This window comes from Equus caballus, chromosome 24 (assembly GCF_041296265.1).
Source record: "Equus caballus isolate H_3958 breed thoroughbred chromosome 24, TB-T2T, whole genome shotgun sequence".
NCBI lineage: Eukaryota > Metazoa > Chordata > Mammalia > Perissodactyla > Equidae > Equus > Equus caballus.
Window position 1 is genome coordinate 45,310,726 of NC_091707.1, and position 21,056 is coordinate 45,331,781.

Genomic DNA, 21,056 nt, shown 5'->3' on the forward strand with positions numbered 1-21,056 from the left:
TCAAAACTGTCAAGGTCATCATAAACAGGAAACGTCTGAGAAACTGTCATAGACTAGAGGAGGTAAAGGAGACACGACGATTAAATGTAACATGGTATCCTGGAGTAGAAAAAGGATATTAGGGAAAAACTACTGAAATCCAAATAAACCGTGGAGTTGATAGTTAATATGAAAGATATAGATATCTGGATTAAATATAATGCATGCGTTATGGTACCCTAGCGGTTTGAGAAAATTGCGAGTGATTTATCTTTGCTAAGAGCTGTTGTCAGTTCGTTCTTATCTGTGAAAGAGATTTAGACCTGATCAGAAAGTTCTTCAGTATTAATTTTTCCTCTCCTGCTTCTCCTCTGTGGTAGGAAGGATGCAAGGACGAAAGATCTCCTAGTCTTTCATAATGAAGTCTACCTGAATTTAGCCCGGTCACATTGCTCTTTATAACCATTAAAGGTATTTGTCATCTGTGTAAATCTCTAGAGGAAAGTCAGAATTGTGCCTGAAGAAGTCACTCTGCACAAGTAAACCTTTGATAGCATGTGCTTGGAGATGGTGTTTCGAAAAACTCCTTTCAAATTTTTTGCATACATTATCTTGTTTGGTAGAAGTGTCACCAGTTTCTAATCCAGAATCCCTATGCATCGCCGAATTAGCAAACGAATTTAACAGCCTGTAGTCACCCAGATGACAGTCCAGCTCCCTAACTCCATGCGACCTTAGGTAAATAATTTCTCTGAGCCAATCTCAGTTTCTCATCTGTAAAATGAATAGATTGGGCTGTAATCTCTGATGCTCCTTTCAATTCGGACGTTGAGATTCGGTGAGAAGGACTTCGAGAAACAGACTGGAGAGTTTTAGGATTTAGGGTTTTGGTTTCTGATGGGCGGGACGGTGCTGAAGAAGCTGTTCTCATGTTTGTGCTTTTAGAGTCGAAAGGGTAAGTGATAAGGGTAGGAACGCGCAAAGGGTAAGAGCAGGAGAGTGAGAGTCAGAGGGTCAACTCCCAGGACTTTTCCAGGACTGGCAGAGTAAGCACAGCGTTCCGTTGCTAGGCAACAGCGCCTACTCTGGGAGGGTGGAGGACCCCAGTCGGAGGTGTCTAAGTCACTGCCTGTTAATTTAGCCGCAGTGCCTTTTTGAAATTAATGAACTATTTAACCTTTAAAAGTACACATTTTTTGCACCTAGGTTTAGCAAGCACTATAGCTGAGCTCTGCTGGCGGTGTTTTTTTCTTTTTTCTGTTCGCAGGCGCGATGCAGGCTCCTCTCTGGCAAGGCCCCTGTCCCCGCGCGTTGCCGGGCAGAGTTGGACGCCGCCTGCTCCTCACCCCCCCTCCCTGGGCAGGGCCCTGGTCCTTCGCGGGCCGCCCTCTGCCGCCATGGCCTCGGAGATGGAGCCGCTGCTCCTGGCCTGGAGCTATTTTAGGCGCAGGAAGTTCCAGCTCTGCGCGGATCTGTGCACGCAGATGCTGGAGAAGTCCCCTTATGACCAGGTACTGGCCGGACCCCGTCAGCCCTGTGCATCCCGGCGATGAGGCAGAGGGCTCGGGGGGAATCCCCGAGCCCCGGGTGGGGGCTCCGGAGAGTAAGATCCAGGGCCAGGTTGACCGTGTGGTCCGCGGAGGCGCCTGGAGCAAAACCCTCGTGGAGCTGTGGCCGGCGGGTCCCTGTCCGCGGCGTCCCTTAGTCCCCTCAGGACCCACGAGTGCTGTGCCATGACCGCCCCCTCCTCAAACTTCAGCACCCACCTTCCTTTGAGTGTCCCTTAAAGGAACACTTAAAGCGCTGAATTTTGTAATTCATGTATACTTGCATCCGGATGGGCTCTTAAGCTCGCTGCATGTGCGTTTTTAATTTCTAAAACAATTATGTATAAACATAAAGATTTGGAACTTCCCTCTCCCTGTTGAAATAGCTGCCTTTTTTCTTTTGGATCTAACGTGTGATCCTTCCACTTCATCTTAAAAAATGTTGTTCAAGAGTGAAGGAGCCTTTGATTCTGGGACATGAGTGCAACTTGAGGCAAATAATGCAAGTTAGAAGAAAATCTAGGAGGGGAAGAGATACATTTATTATTAGGAGGGAGGGATGGGGAAAAAAGTCCCCCTAAAAGAAGGAATGATGGCATTGATTAAAATAGAACTTAAACTACAGTAGTAGTTTATGTTCTCCTAAAAAAGAGAAATATTGAATAAAGCCAGTGAAAAGGTCATACTACGTGTGTGGGAGGTACAACTTTGGTGGGCCTGTATCTTCTGGAAGAGGCAAAAAGGAGGACTAGGGAAAATAGGAGCAGAGTTGTAGCCGTTTTTCAGTGCTTCTAGTAAATGCAGCATGTAGTTATATAGCTCTAGTTTCCCAGCTTTCCTCTAGTAGTGTTGCCTGGGAGATGTTAGAAAAAAAGGAAAATTGAGGGGAGTTACATAAGCGGAGGAATGGATGTGAACAGTGTTACTAGGCTCTGCCTTAGCTCCCAGCAAATGGATGGAGGATAACCTGTTGAGATGAACATTTTGGCCTTTAGATAGAGATGGCATCTCACCTAGAACAATCTGTGTCAGTGGGACTGCTAAGCTAGGTCCTGTTCGTGTTAGTTCCTGTTAGTTAATAGGACTCTGCTTCCCCAGACAAGCATTTTTCCAAGGGTGTTTCTTGGGACAGTAGTCCCACAGATGGTACTCAAAAAAAAAAAAAGGAAAAGATAAAGATTCCATGATCAACTATGTTTGGGAACCATGATAAAATATTGACCCCTTTACGTGTGTACACCAAAAGTTTGATACAAACCTGTGATGGACCATTGTTCTAGGCACAATGGTTTGCAAGAACTTTACATAGTGTTTCCACTTTTCTGTTGAGTTAGGGTAGTTTCCGTTCTGTGTTCCACACACAAGTCCTAAGAGCTGCTCATAGGAGGAAAGTTTCCTCGTTAAATGCATTTGGGAAATGTGTATTCCCCTCTTAGAGGTTCAAGATTCGTACTAACGGCTCTGGAAAGTTCTGAAGAAAAGAAACAATTTTGCGTAATTTTGATTAACGCAATAGTTCTGAAACTTGCTTGACTGCTGATTCCTGTTTTGGAAGCAGTCAAGGGTGAGATCTCTTTGTTGTTAGCATCCTAGGGAGCTGTCACCTTGGGAAATGTTGTTACAGGCAAAGCAGCAGTGTTTTTATTAATGATTAAGACCCTATAAACTTGATGACATGTAATCATAGTGACATTCAGTGCTGCACCTATGAATTTAGATTTAGTTTGTGCTAGGCACTGTGATCAGGACTTTATGTGTTCAATTCAGTGACCTTTTATTGAGTGCTTACTACTTGCCAGGCATAAGTTCTATAAATGATATGTATTTCTGTGCTTAGAATAACCTTGCAAAGTAGGTAACAAAAATAATAGCTAACAATTATTGAGTATTTACTCTGTGTCAGGCTTGGTTCAGATGGTTTATATGTTATTTAATCCTCAGCTATCTTAGGAAGTTAGTACTATTTCCCCATTTTACAGATTGAGCACACTGAGGCTCAAGGTGAAGTAATTTGTCCAAAGTTATAAAGCTGGTGAGCCATTCCCTTTGTCTATACTGTGCTGCCTGTGGCACTTATGTAGCCTGAGTTTTCAAAACTGTGTTTCTGAACTTTTCCCAGTACATTTTCCCATGTGTGCCTTTTTCAAGATTCTAGCTAAAAGTAAAGTTGACAGGTCTTTGTACTTGGATTAAAGGCTCTGAGAAGTCCTGAAGGAAGGAAACCTGCCTAATTTTGATTAAGATAGTATTCTGAAACTTATTTGACCTCTGACTGGTTCCTATTTGTGGGGACAAAGGTACAGATATCTCCCTTGTTATTCCAGGGAGATGTCACTTTGGGAAATGCATAGGCAAAACAGTAGTGTTTTTATTAATGGCTAAGAAGGGCCCGTAGAAGAGATCTTCTTGACCCTTTTCCTTTTATCTAGGAAGAATAGAATGAACAAATAGGTACTTCATTTAAAATCTCCCAAATTGCAGCTAAATGAGCTAAGAGTTTGGATCTTTTTATCTGGCCTCTCGTACAGTTCCCGTTGGCTTTCTGGCCCTCTTAGAAGATTGGCTTGTTGCAGGTTTTGGTGGAATTGATTTTGATAATGATGATGGAGGAAAAAAAGACACAGATCGTCCTAGGAAATGGTGGTGGTGGTGTTGGTTAACCTTTTGACATGGTCAAGATCATTATGGCAACGGTCTTGTTAGGTCCTGGCCTGTTCCATTGTCCTATTTGTTGTGGATTTGAAATAATATTGCATAATATAGTACATAATTAATCTCTAATACCATAGACATGTTTTTTAAATGTTATTCTTTGTTACTGTTTTATTGTTATGAGCAGGGGTTGATGTATTCACCTCCTACAAATATCAGAGTAGACCAAGGAGGTCAGTACCAGATCCAGAAGAATTTATGATATTCTTTTCCTTTCTAATCCTTTCTATTTGTCTTGCTGAGAAAGTTTATTTAAGAAGGAACTATATATATTGGCAGAACAATGAGTAGCATTTCACCAGGAATAGAAATTTATCTTGATGTTACCTTACCAAACTGGGCTTTTGATACCTGGATAGGGCTTCTGAAATTATAGGGTTTGCTCATGTTAGTTTTGACCCAACGTTTAAACGCTGTGCTTTTTGACTGTATGCTTTTCTTAGCACCAACTTGTTTATTTTGTACCTAATTGTTAGTTCATTTTAGAAATACTTTCCAGTATGATTTCCCCAAACTTGAAGAAATCTTACTTTTTTCTTAATTAATTAAAAAAGTTTTAAGATATTTATGTTTGAGTGCTGATACAATTAATGAAGAGCTTTAGGAAGCTTAAGGAGGTTCCTTTGATTAAAAGCTTGAAAATTCTCTTTCCTTCCCTTAGAACGTGAGTCTGGGGTGGCAGATCTGTGTGGTATGGCACAGAGTCCGGCCCACGGGGCTCTCGTTGTGTATTTGCTGAATGAGTGCATTGATCATATTTATATATGCGTTTTGATGGCATTATTCATATGTGCCAGCTTCCTACCTGTTGATGAAGATCATCTTAGTTGCCTGATGATCTTTGTCTCTCGCTGTCCCCCATCCTTAATTCTCAGCCCTATACGTTTTTAAATGTACATTTACCTTTTCAAATAAATGTAATTGCATCATAGACGTTCTTAATTCATTTCTTGTTTTAAAGGTCAGTTTTTCTAAATCAGTTGAGAAAATTCTTCCTAGATGCCTCAAGGAGAGTGTTTCTAATAGTAATTATCATTATTGTATTTCTTACAGTGCTCTTATTGTGTCGGTGGAGGAAGTTAAGTGATGGAGAGACTAGCAATTTATGAAAAGCTAACAGAAATGTGATCAGACCAGAAGCAGCTGGTCCTCAGCTCCATAGTTAGCTGGTTTATCTTCATGTGCTCCTTTAGCCTCATGGGGCTTTTCTGAGGCTTCTGCATTTTAAAGTACTTTTCCTCTTCAGCTCTTTGAATTACCATTCCTGTGCCAGCAAACTGATTGTAGTACAAATGAGTGACTTTGAAGCAGTGCCTGGACTCATAGTAAGAGCAAGGAAATGAAATGTTTCTTCTGAGTGCCAAATGGATTCATTTTTGCTCTTGCCTTTCTTTTCCCCCCAGAACAAAAATAGTTTTTGTTTTTGATGTTAATTTTCACTTTTGGTCTTGCTGTTTTTTTCCCCAGATGAAGACAACTTCTCTGAAGTGATTTGTTGTTTCTTAATCTTGTAAGCTGGTTCAGGGAGCTTCAAAAAGATAACGTTTCGGTCCTGATATGTCAGCCTTCTGGTTGAAGCCCACCTTTAAGACTATTTCTTTTAAACTTATTTCTCCTTTAAGAGATACTGTTTTGGTATAGTATCATCAAAAATATTTAATTAGTGCCTGTGCTTCCTATTAGGACGTCTGGATTTTATTTAATTTTGATTCTTGCCAAAGTCAGGGTACTCAGGTTGGCCAAAGAGGAATGATGTACTGTGGACTAGCATGTTTCTTTAGAGTAATACATTTTTATTTGGATCCAAAAGGCCTGAAGGGTAGGGTGAATATAATAACATGGTGTTTGGTAATGGGGAAGGCTTCTTGAAGAAGACGGATTCTGAACTGCTTCCCAGATGCAGGCTGATGAGAAACAGAGGGCAGGTCTGTAAGCATGAAGGATATTAAGGTTCTGAGTTGTTAAGAATTAAGAAGGATAACTGGATAATTTATCATAGTTTCCCTGTTTGATAAAATACAGTCAGAACAAGCAATTCGTAGAGAGACGTTGTCTTTTTTTCAAGTGTTCTTTAAATCATGACTGAAAAAGTGGTTAAAAGTTATGATGTAAAAAGGAGAACTGGTCTTCCACACAGCAATATGACCTAGAGGGAACGCTCGCCTCTACTGCTCATGTCGCTCATCCTGATTAGTTGCTTAATCTGATTACTGTTCTTTGTGTTCCATATGTCAGATTCATAGCTTTAAAACCAGATCTGATTTTTTAGCTCCATTATAATTAAACAGTTCATAAAATATGGAGGTTTTTCAGGTAGTGGGGTTTTTAAAAGGCAGTGTCCTTTTGCAAATTGTTAAAATCAGTGATTCTGGGAGTCGGGAGTGTTAGCTGTATATCAGAATGGAGGTAATTCACATTCTCCTTCCCCACCCTCAATCTCTGCTTATAATGAGAGGTGTTACAGAGAGGAGGAGGTTTTTATTCTAAGTGATTTGAAGATAGAGAAAAGGCCGAAAACCCTTGGCTTAGATGGAAGCTGGGGAACCAGGGCTTCCCAGTGAACTATATTTTAGTAGTTGATTGAGACAGTGATCTGGTGATCCAAGCCAAAAAACATCTTTCTCTGTGATTATCTAATTTGTTTCCTCTTTGGGGCCATGGAGACTTAAAGCCAGACTTAATCTTTCGGTTGCATACCCTGCGGAGCAGTTCATTTTATGAATTTGTATTTCTGCTGAATTATACAGATTACGTTCCCACTTGGCTACTTGGTCACTAGCTCTCCCTAAACCTTCTAAAATCCATCCATTTCTCTGTTCTCTTACATTTTTTTCCTTCCTGTTATTGCTAAATTCTGAATAATAACTCCGTAGTTTAAGAGCAGAGCTGGATAGACTCATTAGCCAGAGTAAGTATTGGTTGCAATTAGGAAGTTGCATTTAGAATTATCTGGAGATTTAATTCCCTGAAGTAATAGCAGCAACCTAAGAGAAGGCTGGGCCCTGGGGAGGAAGGAAGGAAGCAAACTGATGTGAATTGAAGTTGATGCTAATGAGTATTTTTTGGTTCTAGGCAGTGGCGCTCTACTTGCCCTGTTGCCTTGCTCACTCACTTGGAAGGAGATTCAAAGGGAAGTTTTAATCTGTGTACCATACCTGGGAGTCAGTTCTGAGTTCTGAAAAGGGAAGTAATAGAGAGTTTGGTGCTTTTCTGTTCCTGATGTAAGTGTTTTTCTAAAGAAATTCTGTGTGACTGATAGTTCTTGTTGAAAGTGCTACCACCTTACACTTCATTAACCATGATAGTATACGTGAAAGAACTCTGAAATTCATGAAGTATTCTTAAAAATGCAAGGTTTTGTTGTTAAAACTATCCAATAAAGTAGGTGCTATTGCTCCAATTTGAGAGGAGCATGACTGTTGACTTGTTCAGGGTCATGCAGCTAAGTGGCCCCTGAGGATCAAGCCCGGTCTTCTGACTCTAGGGCTGGGCCTCGTGCTTTCTACTCAACCATGCTGATACCCATGGAAATAATTTGCTGGACCAAGTGAACCTAACCTGTGGTTCCCTTATGGGTGAATTAATTTAAATCACAAAACTATAATTGAGAGAGACTCAAAGATGAAGGTCTCACTGATTTAAAAAAATTTTGCCCTGTCTCTAAATTAATACATCCCGACTCTTTTCTTTCATGGTTGTGCTGCTCCTGATGGATCTCCAGACCAGCCATACCTCGCCTTGGTCTCCCCACACCTGATGGTAGTTTACTTTCCAGCCTTGCTATGATCTCACGTACTCAGCAAAGTGCATGCTGTTGACCCAGAGTGTCTGGGTTTAAATAGCGTCTGTAGAACTTGACCTCACAGTTTTCTCATCTGTAAAATGGGGATGGTCATATACCTACCTCAAAGGATTGTTGTGAGGGTTAAGTTCATTAGTACATGGTAAGTCATCAAAAATATTAGCTACCATTGTCTCTATATAGCTAGAGACATTTGCATGTAGGATTCTGACATTTGTATTTTTCTGAAAGGATTGTTGGTAATCTGGAAAGCATCCGTGAGTAAAGTGTCCAGTGAAATTGATAATAAAATGATGTTGAATATAGTTCATAGATCATTGGCACTCAATAATTTCCAGAATAATCTCTTTCGTTCCTCTCTGACTCGCTTCTTATCTCTCATGTGTTCTGCTTTTCCCCTCTCCATCCAAGTCATCTATAATCTTCCCTTCATCTGAGACCTCTATAATTGGTCCATAACTTGAGTATAGCATTTAACACATTGTATTGTAATTTATTTAACTATGTGCCTTCCCCCATAGAATGTTTTCAGTACCTAGCAGGGTGCCAGGGAGGCCAGGAGGATGTTATGAGATTTATGAGTTCTCTGCCTTACTCCCATTTAGGCCTTGTTTTCATCTTCCATCCACACAACCTCAACTGACTCTACACCTTCCAATCCTCTAGGTCTCTCATTTTCTTCTCAGACCTTCTCATTTCACATCATTTCCTTACATGCCCTTTACCTGTATGGTAGACTATAAATGTATTCCTCTGGAGAATAAGAACGAGACAGAGAGAACATGAAGGCCTTCATCAGTGAACAGAGCTCTCTGAGGTTGAGCTGCTGGTTTTAGTTTGGGCCACTGGAGGAATCTTCCTGCCCTTGGCAGAATAACAAGCATCCAGCTTTTACTTCCTATCAGTGGCTTCTGTCTCCTTTCACTCGTTTCGTTTCTTTTCTTTTTCAAGCATTGTCTGCAATCACCTTTGATAAACTTTTTTTCCCTTTCTATATGAAACTTATCTTGTATCTCTCCTACACTTTACCCTTCAATCCTGCCTTATTATTTCAAACTCATTTTTTTATCTCCAAGATGCACTGGCAAGAAAGAGCTCTGGCTTCTTTGTGTGACCTTGAGCAAATTACATGACATCTCTGAATTTGATTCCTTATCTGTGAAATGGATTATAACACTTACCTGCCTCCCTCAGATGGCTGTTACAAGACTCAGATGAGATAATGGGTCAGACAGACATGTATTCAAATAAGTAGAAGAAAGAAGAGAAAGGGTTACTTCCTACGTCATCTCATTGCCTATATCAGTGTGTTTCTCTAAGTATGGACTGTGGGAGCTAGGAAATCTGTACTTTTTCCAGATATTTCTTACACACACTGGAGTTGGAAACCCCCAATTGCTCTGTGTTCTTAGTTGCTGTTTTGGGTTTGGTTCAGCTGATTGCCAAATATCCTGTAAATCCCACAGGGCCCTCACCCTCTAGCCTAGCTTAACCTTTTCCTCTCATGCATCCTACCATGTGTCTTGCTAAAGAAGCTGCTTATCCTTGAGTGGTGTCCAGGTGGGTTATGCATTGCTTGCACATATAATGTATTCTGTTTTTTTTTAAAGATTTTATTTTTCCTTTTTCTCCTCAAAGTCCCCAGGTACATAGTTATGTATTTTTAGTTGTGGATCCTTCTAGTTGTGGCACATGGGACGCCGCCTCAGCATGGCCTGCTGAGCAGTGCCATGTCCGCGCCCAGGATCCGAACCAGCGAAACCCTGGGCCGCCAAAGCGGAGCACGCCAACTTAACTACTCAGCCACGGGGCCAGCCCTACACATATAATGTACTCTTAAAAACATATTTAGGGTATTCTTTTTGAATTTTAGAGCTGTAGAAAGCGAGGAAAGCAAGAATCTTTTTTTTTTCCTTTCCTTTTTCTGTTTCTTAGTAGCTTCCTCAATAAAACACGTTGCAGATTAAGTGTTCAACAGAGGCGGCTGACTGTAGACATGTAAGCGGAGATGTTTTATAAATAAGTTTGTTATAAGTCTGATTTTTTACTAATGGATTTCTATTTAATTTGGACAGAAAAGAAGCTGAGTTTAGCAGCACCTGGCACTAATATATATTATATAGACCATTTATAAAAATTTCTCAGAGGGCGTACAGAGTTAATTTCTTATCTTCAGCCACTAACCGCATTATATTTGTGAGGAATAGAAGGGTTTATAGTTTGTGGGTTTTCCTTCTCCTCCTCAAGTGAGTAAAGTGTGAATGTTTTAACTACTATGAACTGACTTTTGAATATAAAGAAATGTTTCCTTGGTATACATTTGCCTGGTATCCTGAGATACTGTGTCTTCGCACAGTATACATATGTGGTATACTGGGATACTGTGTCTTCATTAAACAAGTAGTTAAGATGTCTTCTCTGTGCTCTAAGTGAGGTTAGAGTAATTAGAATTTTCTGATCATAGAAAATTTAGCATTCTTCAGTGTATATTAGTTTTACAGAACTCCTGAAGGCACTTGTGGAGAAAGGTTAAAGTTAATATTTGGATTTTTATCGAATGAGTTTGAGTCCACCTACAGGCAGTTGGTAGGTCATTAAGACTTTCTGTGTTAGAAACTGTATTTCTTAAAAATGTTTACTGCCTTCTTAATGCTTTCCAGGAACCAGATCCTGAATTGCCAGTGTCTCAGGTAAAGGTTTAGCTGCAACCTTTAGTTTAGAGAATACTTTAATTACTATTGCTTAGTTGTTGTTATAGATTAGAAAATTCGCTTCCTATCTACTTGTGCTATTATAAAGTTAGCCATATCTACCTGATATTCTCTACCTTCTTATCTTATGTAAACGATTATATTTACGACTCTTTTGTATCTATGGGTGGGTAGCCTAGTGGAACTATGCACTCCACTCATTAAGACTTGGAGCTTAAAGAGAAATGACCAGTTTTGACCAAAGGATGAGAAAAATAAAGAAGGAGGCAAGGGGAAGCAGAGGCTTAGAAAGGGAGCCAAGAAGTCAGCAGAGCCACAAGTGTCTGAAAAGGCTGCGGTGGACTGAACAGTGTGTTTTGAGTAACAAGTAGGCTGGCTTTTCTTGGGAAGGTCTTGGCTTTAGAGAGAGGTGCCTGCCACAGTGAGTAAGAAAGGAAGGGATACTGGCCAGACAGCCACGTCTACCAAATCAACTTGGTTAGAGATGTGAGGTGGCCAGAGAGCCCTGCTAATCTGCTAACTGGATAAGACACAGCGAATGAGTGGGGAGGGAGCCCAGGGAGAGGAGGTGTGTTAGGGGGACTCCTGGCTGGTGAAGCTTTTACCCCAAGAGGGTTTCCAGTAAGTCTGGGAATCAGGAGAAGAGATGAGAGAGTGGTAAATCAGAGAGCTTAAATATTGCCAGATACTTGCCCTGCCAAGTGAGAGAGAATTTTAACAGTGGTTTTTAGGTAAATAAACAATTTGAACTTTATATGGGGTTCATATGAGTAATCATCAGGCCTTTTAAAAGAATGCGATATACAAAGTACTCTTATGGAGGCCTGTATAGTATTAAACAAAACTCGGTAAATAGGTTAAAATATAGCACTCTCTGTTCTTTAAAAGGATAACATTTGTCTTTGGAATGTTCATAATCATGTTTTCCAAATTGATAGCTGGTGCAAAACTATTTATTGCATAATATATGTAGAAGTCATTTTAAAAGGACCTAAATTATAAATAGAGTAAATAATGTGCTTTTTGTTTTCAGTGATTTTGATTTTGATTAAAATTAAATTAAAACATCAATAATTTGCTTTGTTGGTATGCTTTTACAACTGTAAATGGCATTTGGAAGTTTCAAACCAGCACAGGGACTTCATGAAGGACCTGTTTTTAGTATTACTTTGCTGTTCTGTTACTGTGGACCTAATTATCCCCTGGATAGTGATCTAAAAGAATAAAAGGGTACAAGGCTGACTGGATTCGTTTGATCTCACTGTTCACGCTTTTTGCCTTTCCTCTTTTGCACATTTTTACAACTTCAAAATAAATGAGGCTTTACAACTCAATATTTTGTGCCTAAGTTTTCATTTTCGTAGAGTAGGCAGAGTGTCAAATGTCACTGATTCTCATGATGTCTAAATCAGGTTAGACAGACTGTTCTTTTGGTAGCTTTATTCTAATAATAACATAGCAAAATTGTTTCTTACATGTCTTAAACTACTGGCCTTGCATTCTGTATTAAGAGGAGCAGAACGATTTAAACATATTTTACTCGGTCAGTAGAGTTTTAACCTTTTCATATGTTTATTTTCATAACTAAAATGGGATTAACCTCACAGAAGGCAGTACAAGTAAGTCAATATTTTCTCGATGTTAGCTGGCAGATATTTGCCTCAAGAGTAATGTCCTGTAGACTGACTCAGTAGGTGAATGAGGTGGTGTTATGTTTCACACATTAAAAAGGAAATAATTGATGTGATGATTACTCACATAGATTGAGAGGATCTATGCTTTTTTCTTAAAAAAAAGTTTCTAAGCATCTATTATTTTTATTGGTTTCACAGTACTTCCAATACATAGTTATTCAAACAAGTTAAACATATCTGATAAAGCCAAATATTTTTATTCAGATTCAAGGGGCAGTTTGGGATCACTGATTGTGCTTTGATAGGCATTTTATTTTAATCACTGATTAGTATTGAACTTTTTTTTTTTAAATTTAAACAAGCAGTGGATTTGAGGGCTGTAAAATGTGCTTGGTTTGCTTCCAAAATAAAATTTTTAATTTTTTTTAAAAAGCCAAAGCCCCATCTGCTATTTTCATTAAAATCCCAAGAATTATTCACATTGCCAAGAGCAGTTCTTTGACTACAGTCTGATGTTTAATCAAGCAATGGTATGTGATTTTCAAGGTCATTTTTTGTTAGGACAGAAGGAAAGTTAGGAAGATTAATATTCTCAAATACTTATGAAATTTAAAATTAAATAATGGTTTAAGTAGATTTTATTATGGATCTTTACATATCAAAAATTTACATCATTATTTCTGCTTCTTAAGAATTAGATTTTAGAAACTGAAACAAATATAGTTCTATTTATCATTTTTGAAAAAATGAATTCTTATGGGATAAAATTTTTAAAAAGATGTTTCTGTTTGGCTTCTGAAGCATTTATTCATTTGGTGGGGAGGGAATAGTGGATTTACTTTCCTAGGTTTTGGTTAGCCTAACAGAAAAACTCTTAATTTTTTGAGAGGTTAGTAGAAGGATGGATGTCAAGAAGCATGATGGATTGGACTATGAGGTAACAGTATGGACATGGAAATAGTTAAAAAAATGCATAGATAATTAATACCCAGCTATATAAATGATACTATAATAATAAAAACTTGACTTTTAGAAAGTCCATCTAACTGGGACTCCAAATCATGCTTCTGAAGCTTCATTGGCTCCTCCTCATCAGGATAAACATCCATATACCTCCTTGTGGCATACAGGGTCCATTATCTGCCGCTGCCTTTTTCTCTAGCTGCTTCTCTGACTACTCTTGCATCTGAATCTAATTCATCACTCATTTTAAACTCTTGGAGTTTTGAAATGTGCCGTGAGCCCTCAAGCTGTGCTGCTTTTGCCCTGTTGTTAGCTTTACCTGGCATGTGCTTTCCTGTCTTGGCCACTGAGCCACACTCTTCTCTTCTACCCTTCCCTCCGGCCCGAGGCAGCTGGGTGCCTTTCTCTGTCCTCTGATAGTGTGCTCCAGGTGTTTGTTTTTACACCTTGCCTGTAACACTGAAACACTATTATGAGCTAGAAACTTGGGTTGTGGCTGAGTCGTCTCTATTCCCAGGACCTGGCACACAGTAGGTGCTCCCTAGTAATATGGGGATGAACCAGCGGAGCCCACATCCTGCTTTACTATTTCAGTGGGAAAGGCTACAGTCCTTCTTCCTGTCCACTGGAGAGTGCTGAGCAAAGAATGCCCTTTTGAAAAATTAAAGCCATCAGATACTCCTTGGAGGGCATTATGAACTGAGGGAACTTCAGATAGATCAGGATTACTTATTTCCATCTTTGAAGTTAAATTAAACCGTTAGTCCAAGCCAGTGATGGCTTCGCTGACCCCTGAGAATGGCTGTATAGATCTGGCAACTTTCCTGATCTTTTATGAGTGAAAATCTCACATTGTTTCTACATTTTGGTGGCTCCCGCAGTTAGATGCAGTTCCAATTGGAGTTGATTTTTTTACAAACAAATTAGTTCTTGAATTCGTATTCTGCTCACTCAATTGTGTTAAATTTACACATAACATTTGAAACATTCATTCTAAGTTGTCCGATAAGAATCCAGTAAACCTCAACCAGAAAAATACAAGCCAAAAAACTAATCATCTAACCAAATGTAATTTCACTTGAAGAAGCTAAATATATTGTGAAAACAGCCTTCTTTAATCCCAGTAAAATGAAAGCATGAAGATTTTCTCTTCTTTAAAAAAATCTTTATTTATGCATCCCAATTAATTTAGCCCACAAAAAGATCTCTATTTTCTAATTCCATTAAAACTATTTTCCACACCACACACTTGTCACCTATCATGCACTGCTTTGCCGTGTCCTTTAATCCGATAGGTGATGTGTTCAGGAAATTAGGATCCATGTTTTAATCTCCTCGTATCTCCTTTGCAGAACCTAGCCCAATGGTATGTTATTAGGAGGTGCTCAATTAATATGGACTGGCTGAATGGATTCATCTTGAGTTCTTTATGTGAGCACTTTTTGGGCCTCGTGTGGCTCCCATCAGCTCCTCTCTCAGTCCCTTTGCCTTCATTCAGCCTGCTTCTCAGGCAGATCCCTCATATGGTGAGCCCTAACCCCTCCCAAGGTTCTCTTGCTGCTGCTTCCTCTATGCTATAGAGCTAGTTCTATGCTGCTGCCTCAAGAGTTGCCTTCTCCTCGAATTCTCCACGGGACACGGAGCTTTGTTGTTCTCTGCTTCTATTCTGTAGTGAAGCAGAAAGGTAAACATTTCTGATAAAGCAATTTTAAATGTTTAACAAAATAATCGTGCACAACTTTACATCTCGTTTGTCAAGGTAAAGCAAAGCTGATAAATTATTTTCCAGATTCCTTAATTACCTTTTCCATTTTTTCCGCCTACTTTCTAGCAGTTTTTCTACTGGCTAGATCACAAAGCAACCAAGATCGTGTTGATTAGTTATTGGGAATTGGGAGAAATTGATTTTAGCTCAAGTCAACATTTTTGGAATACCTGTTGTGTACAAAAACCATAGGTTTTATGGAAAATGCAAAAGTGAATGAGGTAAATAAAAAAGCTTGTATTCTGGAGAAGGGAGGGCTAAACACATGCCCAGATAATTGCAGTGTTTGTCAAATATGGTAAGTACATAACAAGAAAAGTATAAAGAGAGTGTTCTGTGAGAAAGACAAGAGGGAAGTAGGTTTAGAGTTAAAAGATCAAGAAAGTCTTCGTGAAGGACTCAGCCCTGAAGGAGGAAGGCAGAAAGAGCACTGTGGTTGCAGCTTTATTCATTTGTTTTCAAATTATTATTCTAGTAAAATTTTCTCTGAAGATCTTCTTATACGTATAAAAAAAGGCCTGTTAGAAGACTACCAGGTAATTACCACACTTTTATTTACTAGGTAGTTGATATATTGGTTGTTTCTTGATTAATAATGACCTTGCCTTCCTGTATTAGTTTCTTGACATAGCCCTTTAAATTAGTATAATGCATTAGGTGATAAACATGCTTAATAAAAAATCAGATAACAATAAATGATGGCTAGCTTCTGTAGGCTATGCAGTACTTCTAATGCTATTTAATATATGCTTTATTTTATCCATGCTTTTTAGGCAGTTTGGATTTTAAAGGCACGAGCACTAACTGAAATGGTATACGTAGATGAAATTGATGTAAATCAGGAAGGAATTGCAGAAATGATGCTGGATGAAAATGCTATTGCTCAAGTTCCACGTGAGTATTGGTTTTTTAGTTAAGTAAGTGAAATGCCATTACGAGGAGGAATGCTTTATATATATAAAATAAACACAGGACATCATATACATGAAACATGTATATACATGAAAAAAAATTACCTCAAGTAAGTCGTCTCTATTCTGCCTTATAGTACAGAGGCTTTCTTTCCACAATTCAGTTACATTATCTTAAACTTGAAGTGTGAGATTGATGTATAACAATTTTTCAATAAAAGCTATATTATGCATTTTTAAATATTTTGTAAAATGCATTCTATCTGAACTGCTTATCTACTATATCGGGAGATTGTGTATCTGAGAGCCTAAACACAAGAAGCATCCAAACAACAAAAGTATTCTAAAAGGATTTTTAAAAAAAAAAGTGATCATTTTTAGAAACATCACTTCCTTGTAATAATTGAAGATGATTTGCTCTAATGCATGATGTAAGGTAAAAGCTTCCAATGAAAATTGAGAAAAAAAATATGTCTCCGGTTAAAATGTCTGTTTCCCCATCATTTGCTCTTTTGGAGTTAAAATATCTAAATTCTAGATATTGTGTGTAAATGATCTTTTATTGAGAGAAGTGTGTATGAAAAATAAACTATGAATATAGAGCCATCATTTTGATGCTTTGGAGCTTTGGGGGCTGCTAGTCTTTTTTTTTTTTATTTTTTGAGAGGAAGATTAGCCCTGAGCTAACATCTCCCGCCAATCTTCCTCTTTTTGCTGAGGAAGATTGGCCCTGAGCTAACATCTGTGCCCATCTTCCTCTATTTTATACATGGGACACCTGCCACAGCATGGCTTGATGACTCGTGCTAGGTCTGCGCCTGGGATCTGAACCGGTGAACCCGGGGCCGCCAAAGCAGAGTGCATGAACTTAAATGCTACACCACCAGCCTGGCCCCCTTTTTTTTAATTGAGGAATTGACATATAACATTTTATCAGTTTCAGGTGTACAACATAATGATTCAATATTTGTATATATTGCAAAATGATCACTACATCCGTCTAGTTAACAACCATCACCACACATAGTTAGAAAGTTTTTTTTCTTGTGATCAGTGCTTTTAAGATCTACTCCCTTAGCAACTTTCGAATATGCAACACAGTATTATTAACTATAGTCACCATGCCGTATAGTACATACCCAGGACTTATTTATTTTATAACTGGAAATTTGTACCTTTTGAACTCCTTCACCCATTTACCCCATCTCTATCCCCCTACCTCTGGCAACCACCAATCTGTTCTCTGTATCTATGAGCTTGGTGGTGGTGATTGTTTTTTTTTTAGATTCCACATGTAAGTGAGATTATACAGTATTTGTTTTTCTCTGTCTGATTTATTTCATTTAGCATAATGCCCTGGAGGTCTATTCATGTTGTCACAGATGGCAAGATTTCATTCTTTTTTATATCTACATCACATTTTCTTTATCCATTCATCCATCGATGGACACTTATGTTGTTTCCATGTCTTGGGTATTGTAAATAATGCTGCAATGAACATGGAGGTGCACATATATTTTTGCATTAGTGTTTTCATTTTCTCTGGATAAATTGGAGCTTGCTAGTCTTGGGTTTGAATCCCAGCTCTACTAATAGGTTGACTTGTCTGCTTAACTCTCTGTGCCTTTGCTAAATGGCTTAATGATACCTACCATAGAGACTTAGTGTGAAGATTAAATGTGGTGACATAAAGTAACCTGATAGTTGCTCAATAAATATTAGTCTCAAACAGATTTCCCATTTATAAAATGTATTTCCTGTTATTAATATCTTTCCCACTAGGCCAGCACATTCTGAAAATTAGCTGACAGTTTTTACAGGTGAATAAATAATAGATAAATTGAATTTGCTGTCTCATCTCATAGGCCCTGGAACATCTTTGAAACTCCCTGGAACTAATCAGATGGGAGGGCCCAGCCCAGCTGTCAGGTATGCACTTCTATTTCATACCATCTGCTACTAAGTATTGGCCAGACTGATCTTCTTTGTATTTTAACAATTTACAATCTTCACAGGCCAGTCACTCAAACTGGGAGACCCATTACAGGTTTCCTTAGACCCAGCACACAGAGTGGAAGGCCGGGCACTATGGAGCAGGCCATCAGAACACCCAGAACCGCCTACACAGCTCGCCCCATCACCAGCTCATCTGGCAGATTCGTCAGGCTGGGAACGGTAAATTCTCAGCTTTATTGTGGCCTTTTGTTACCGACGTGAACTTTATGTTTGTTACATCATTTTTCACTATTGTTATCGTGGAGAATTACGTGGAAGAGTTTTGAGAGTGATTTTTTTTTTTTTTTTACTTATGTTGCCTCTATAATTTTTATGCACATTAAACTCAATTTATGTTTCAAGAGAGTTTCAGATTTCTCATTCTATCATTTTTCCCCATAGGCTTCCATGCTTACAAGTCCTGATGGACCTTTCATAAATTTATCTAGACTGAATTTAACAAAATATGCCCAGAAACCTAAATTGGCAAAGGTATGTACTTAAAATTATTTTATGTTATGCAGTAACGTTAGAAGTATTATCATAATGACATTGTAGAGATTGGATAAAAATTTGTGAAGGAGAGGCCATGTGTTGATTGAAATGAAAATGTTTAATTACGCTAATATGTAATATTTTTCTTAGTCTTGAGTTAAGGAAAGACAATCAGAATCAAGCATATATACTATTTTTATAGAAAGTTCTTTTTATCCTGGTAAAGAGCAGTAATATATATCAAAAAAAAGCAGATATACAGCAGCATCTTTGGGGAATAATGCTTAAGAGGTCATCTGTATGTGTGTGTATTTTTTTTTCTCTTCCAGCTTCAACTATTCTCAGAAAAGTAATTTTCTATCCTTGTAGGATTTCAGGTTGTCAAAAAGAAGATAAAAAATATGTACTCCTTCTAATTAGTCATTAATCAGGCATCACAATAAGGGTTACTCAAGCCAGACAACGGCAAGCCAATTAGTAATTCTAACTGCTCAAAGATTAAATGCACCTTTAAATTAAAGAAAAAGTGAGAGAGAGAGAGAGTAGTGTGTGTGTGAGAGAGAGTAGTATGTGTGTGTGTGAGAGAGAGTAGTGTGTGTGTGTGTGTGTGTGTGTGTGAGAGAGAGAGAGAGAGAGAGAGAGAAAGAGACTGAGAGAGAGAGAGAAAGGAGGGTTTTCATGACCTTTCCAGTATAAAAAACTAAGGTGAGCGTGGAATAATTCAGAACCAGGAGCACTTATCTTCTGGAAACTGGTTTAAGCTTAGCTCAGGTTTTCAGTTGTAATTTCTGTGAATTTTGTGCGTGAGTGAACTCATTCCTAATCTTACTTCTAATGGCATTTAACATATTTACTAAATATTAAACACTCTAGGGAAAATAAAAATGGAGTCTAGCCATACAGACTTGAAGTTTAAATCAGAAGAAGAAATGCCAGTTGGTAGACAGGGAATCAGACTGTAATAATGCTGAGGATTTTTTTTTAAATTTCTTATGACAGCAATCCAGTCAACTTGATTTAGCAGAATCATAAAGCTTTACTTATTTCTTTTTCCTCTATGAGAGTGGAGTCTGAAAAACAATTTATTTGGAATATCTGGTTCCCTACCTTTTAGGCCATTTGCTTGGGGTGACTGGATGGCTAGTTCATACCATTGCTATTTTCTAACCAGGAGTGTAGTCAGTGGAGGTATTTTCCTCAACTAAATTAAGATACTTCCAGGACAGACCTGGTCTATGTTACTAGATTTAGACTGAACTAGATTTTGTGCTTTTTTGGAATGTTGTAGAAATAATGCCAGGTTTTTCTGTCTTTGGTTCCCAACTTGCTTTGAGTCATCAAGACTCATTTCTAATATTGGCATTTTGCTTAGGGTGTTTTTGGTGACTCCTTGACACTGTCTTGGGTGTTGTAACATTCTTTTCATGAGAACAGTAGTACCAGCTGCACTCCCAACTTTTTTTCTTTGTATTTGAACAAATGAGAGTTTGCTGGAGTTTTTAAAAAGGGTCTTGTCCTGATTTCTTTTTTATTTTTTGGTCTTCTCCAAGTCTTTTCTGTTAATAACCTTGATATCTTCCAGGTACACTAGCCTCTTTGCAAGTGTAAAATAATGTTATTATGGACAAATGTAATAGCACCAAAAGGTAATCCAGTAAGTGCTTGCTTATCCAGATGAGTTGGGTGAAGTGTAAAGTAGGTGGTTTCCAGCCATGGCTGCACATTAGAGCCATGTGCACATTAAGCAAGAAATACCCCACTTTAGGCTTAAAATCTACTTTGTTTCAGAAGGAACTTACAGATTTTCTCATATCTAAAGTGTCCTTATTAATATCACAATCACTGTGTAATATATGTAGAGTGTCTAGAAAATGGGCTGACTCTGTTTTACAACAATCCTAAACTTGGTCTTTTCATTTGTCTCTTTCTAATAAAATAATGTGAATAACGTGAAAAAAATTGTTCCATTATTTAAACTTTCCAGCTTATATTCTGTAAAAACAGGAATCACTTGTAAATAACCCTGTTTTAAAATGGGTGATTGTAATGAATGATGGATAGACCCTTTATTTATAAACCCCAGACACTGTAGAGTACCTTGTTATTTTGGTTCACTCCAGCTGCTGTCAAAATGGCCTTTGAATTTTGATATGACAATAGAGTGCTTTTGTTAAAATAAAATCTAATATATTTTTGGCTTCTTTTTTCTTCATAGGCTTTGTTTGAGTATATCTTTCATCATGAAAATGATGTTAAGACTGTAAGTTTTGAATTCATGCTATTTTCTTTTATTATGATTTTTCTGACTCCAGTTATTTAGATTCTGAAATGTTCTATTTCTCACCTCATAAACAGATGAAATTATTAAAGATTGGAGGATTACTAATACTTTCAAATCCGCTGTCGGTTTCAGTAGGAAAATTTGTGTAAATCTAGAAGTGGTAAGAACTGTGCCTGGTCCATAGAATATGAAGATCTTTATTAAAGGGCAAGATATAGATAATTGAGAATACTGCATAATGCGTTTATATCAAAGTTTATT

General features: G+C 38.2%; 1 protein-coding gene across 1 annotated transcript in view; it reads left to right on the forward strand.

Annotated features, from left to right (window-relative positions):
* Nucleotides 1-1,304: 1,304 nt before the first annotated feature.
* TTC8 (tetratricopeptide repeat domain 8) overlaps nt 1,305-21,056 on the forward strand; it is a 49,807-nt gene continuing 30,055 nt past the window's right edge. The window contains exons 1-6 of the mRNA XM_005605394.4: nt 1,305-1,490; nt 15,887-16,007; nt 17,890-17,953; nt 18,040-18,199; nt 18,422-18,511; nt 20,730-20,774. Of these exons, the coding sequence (XP_005605451.2) occupies nt 1,377-1,490; nt 15,887-16,007; nt 17,890-17,953; nt 18,040-18,199; nt 18,422-18,511; nt 20,730-20,774 (594 nt within the window). The 5' untranslated portion in view covers nt 1,305-1,376. The remainder of the gene's footprint in view (nt 1,491-15,886; nt 16,008-17,889; nt 17,954-18,039; nt 18,200-18,421; nt 18,512-20,729; nt 20,775-21,056) is intronic.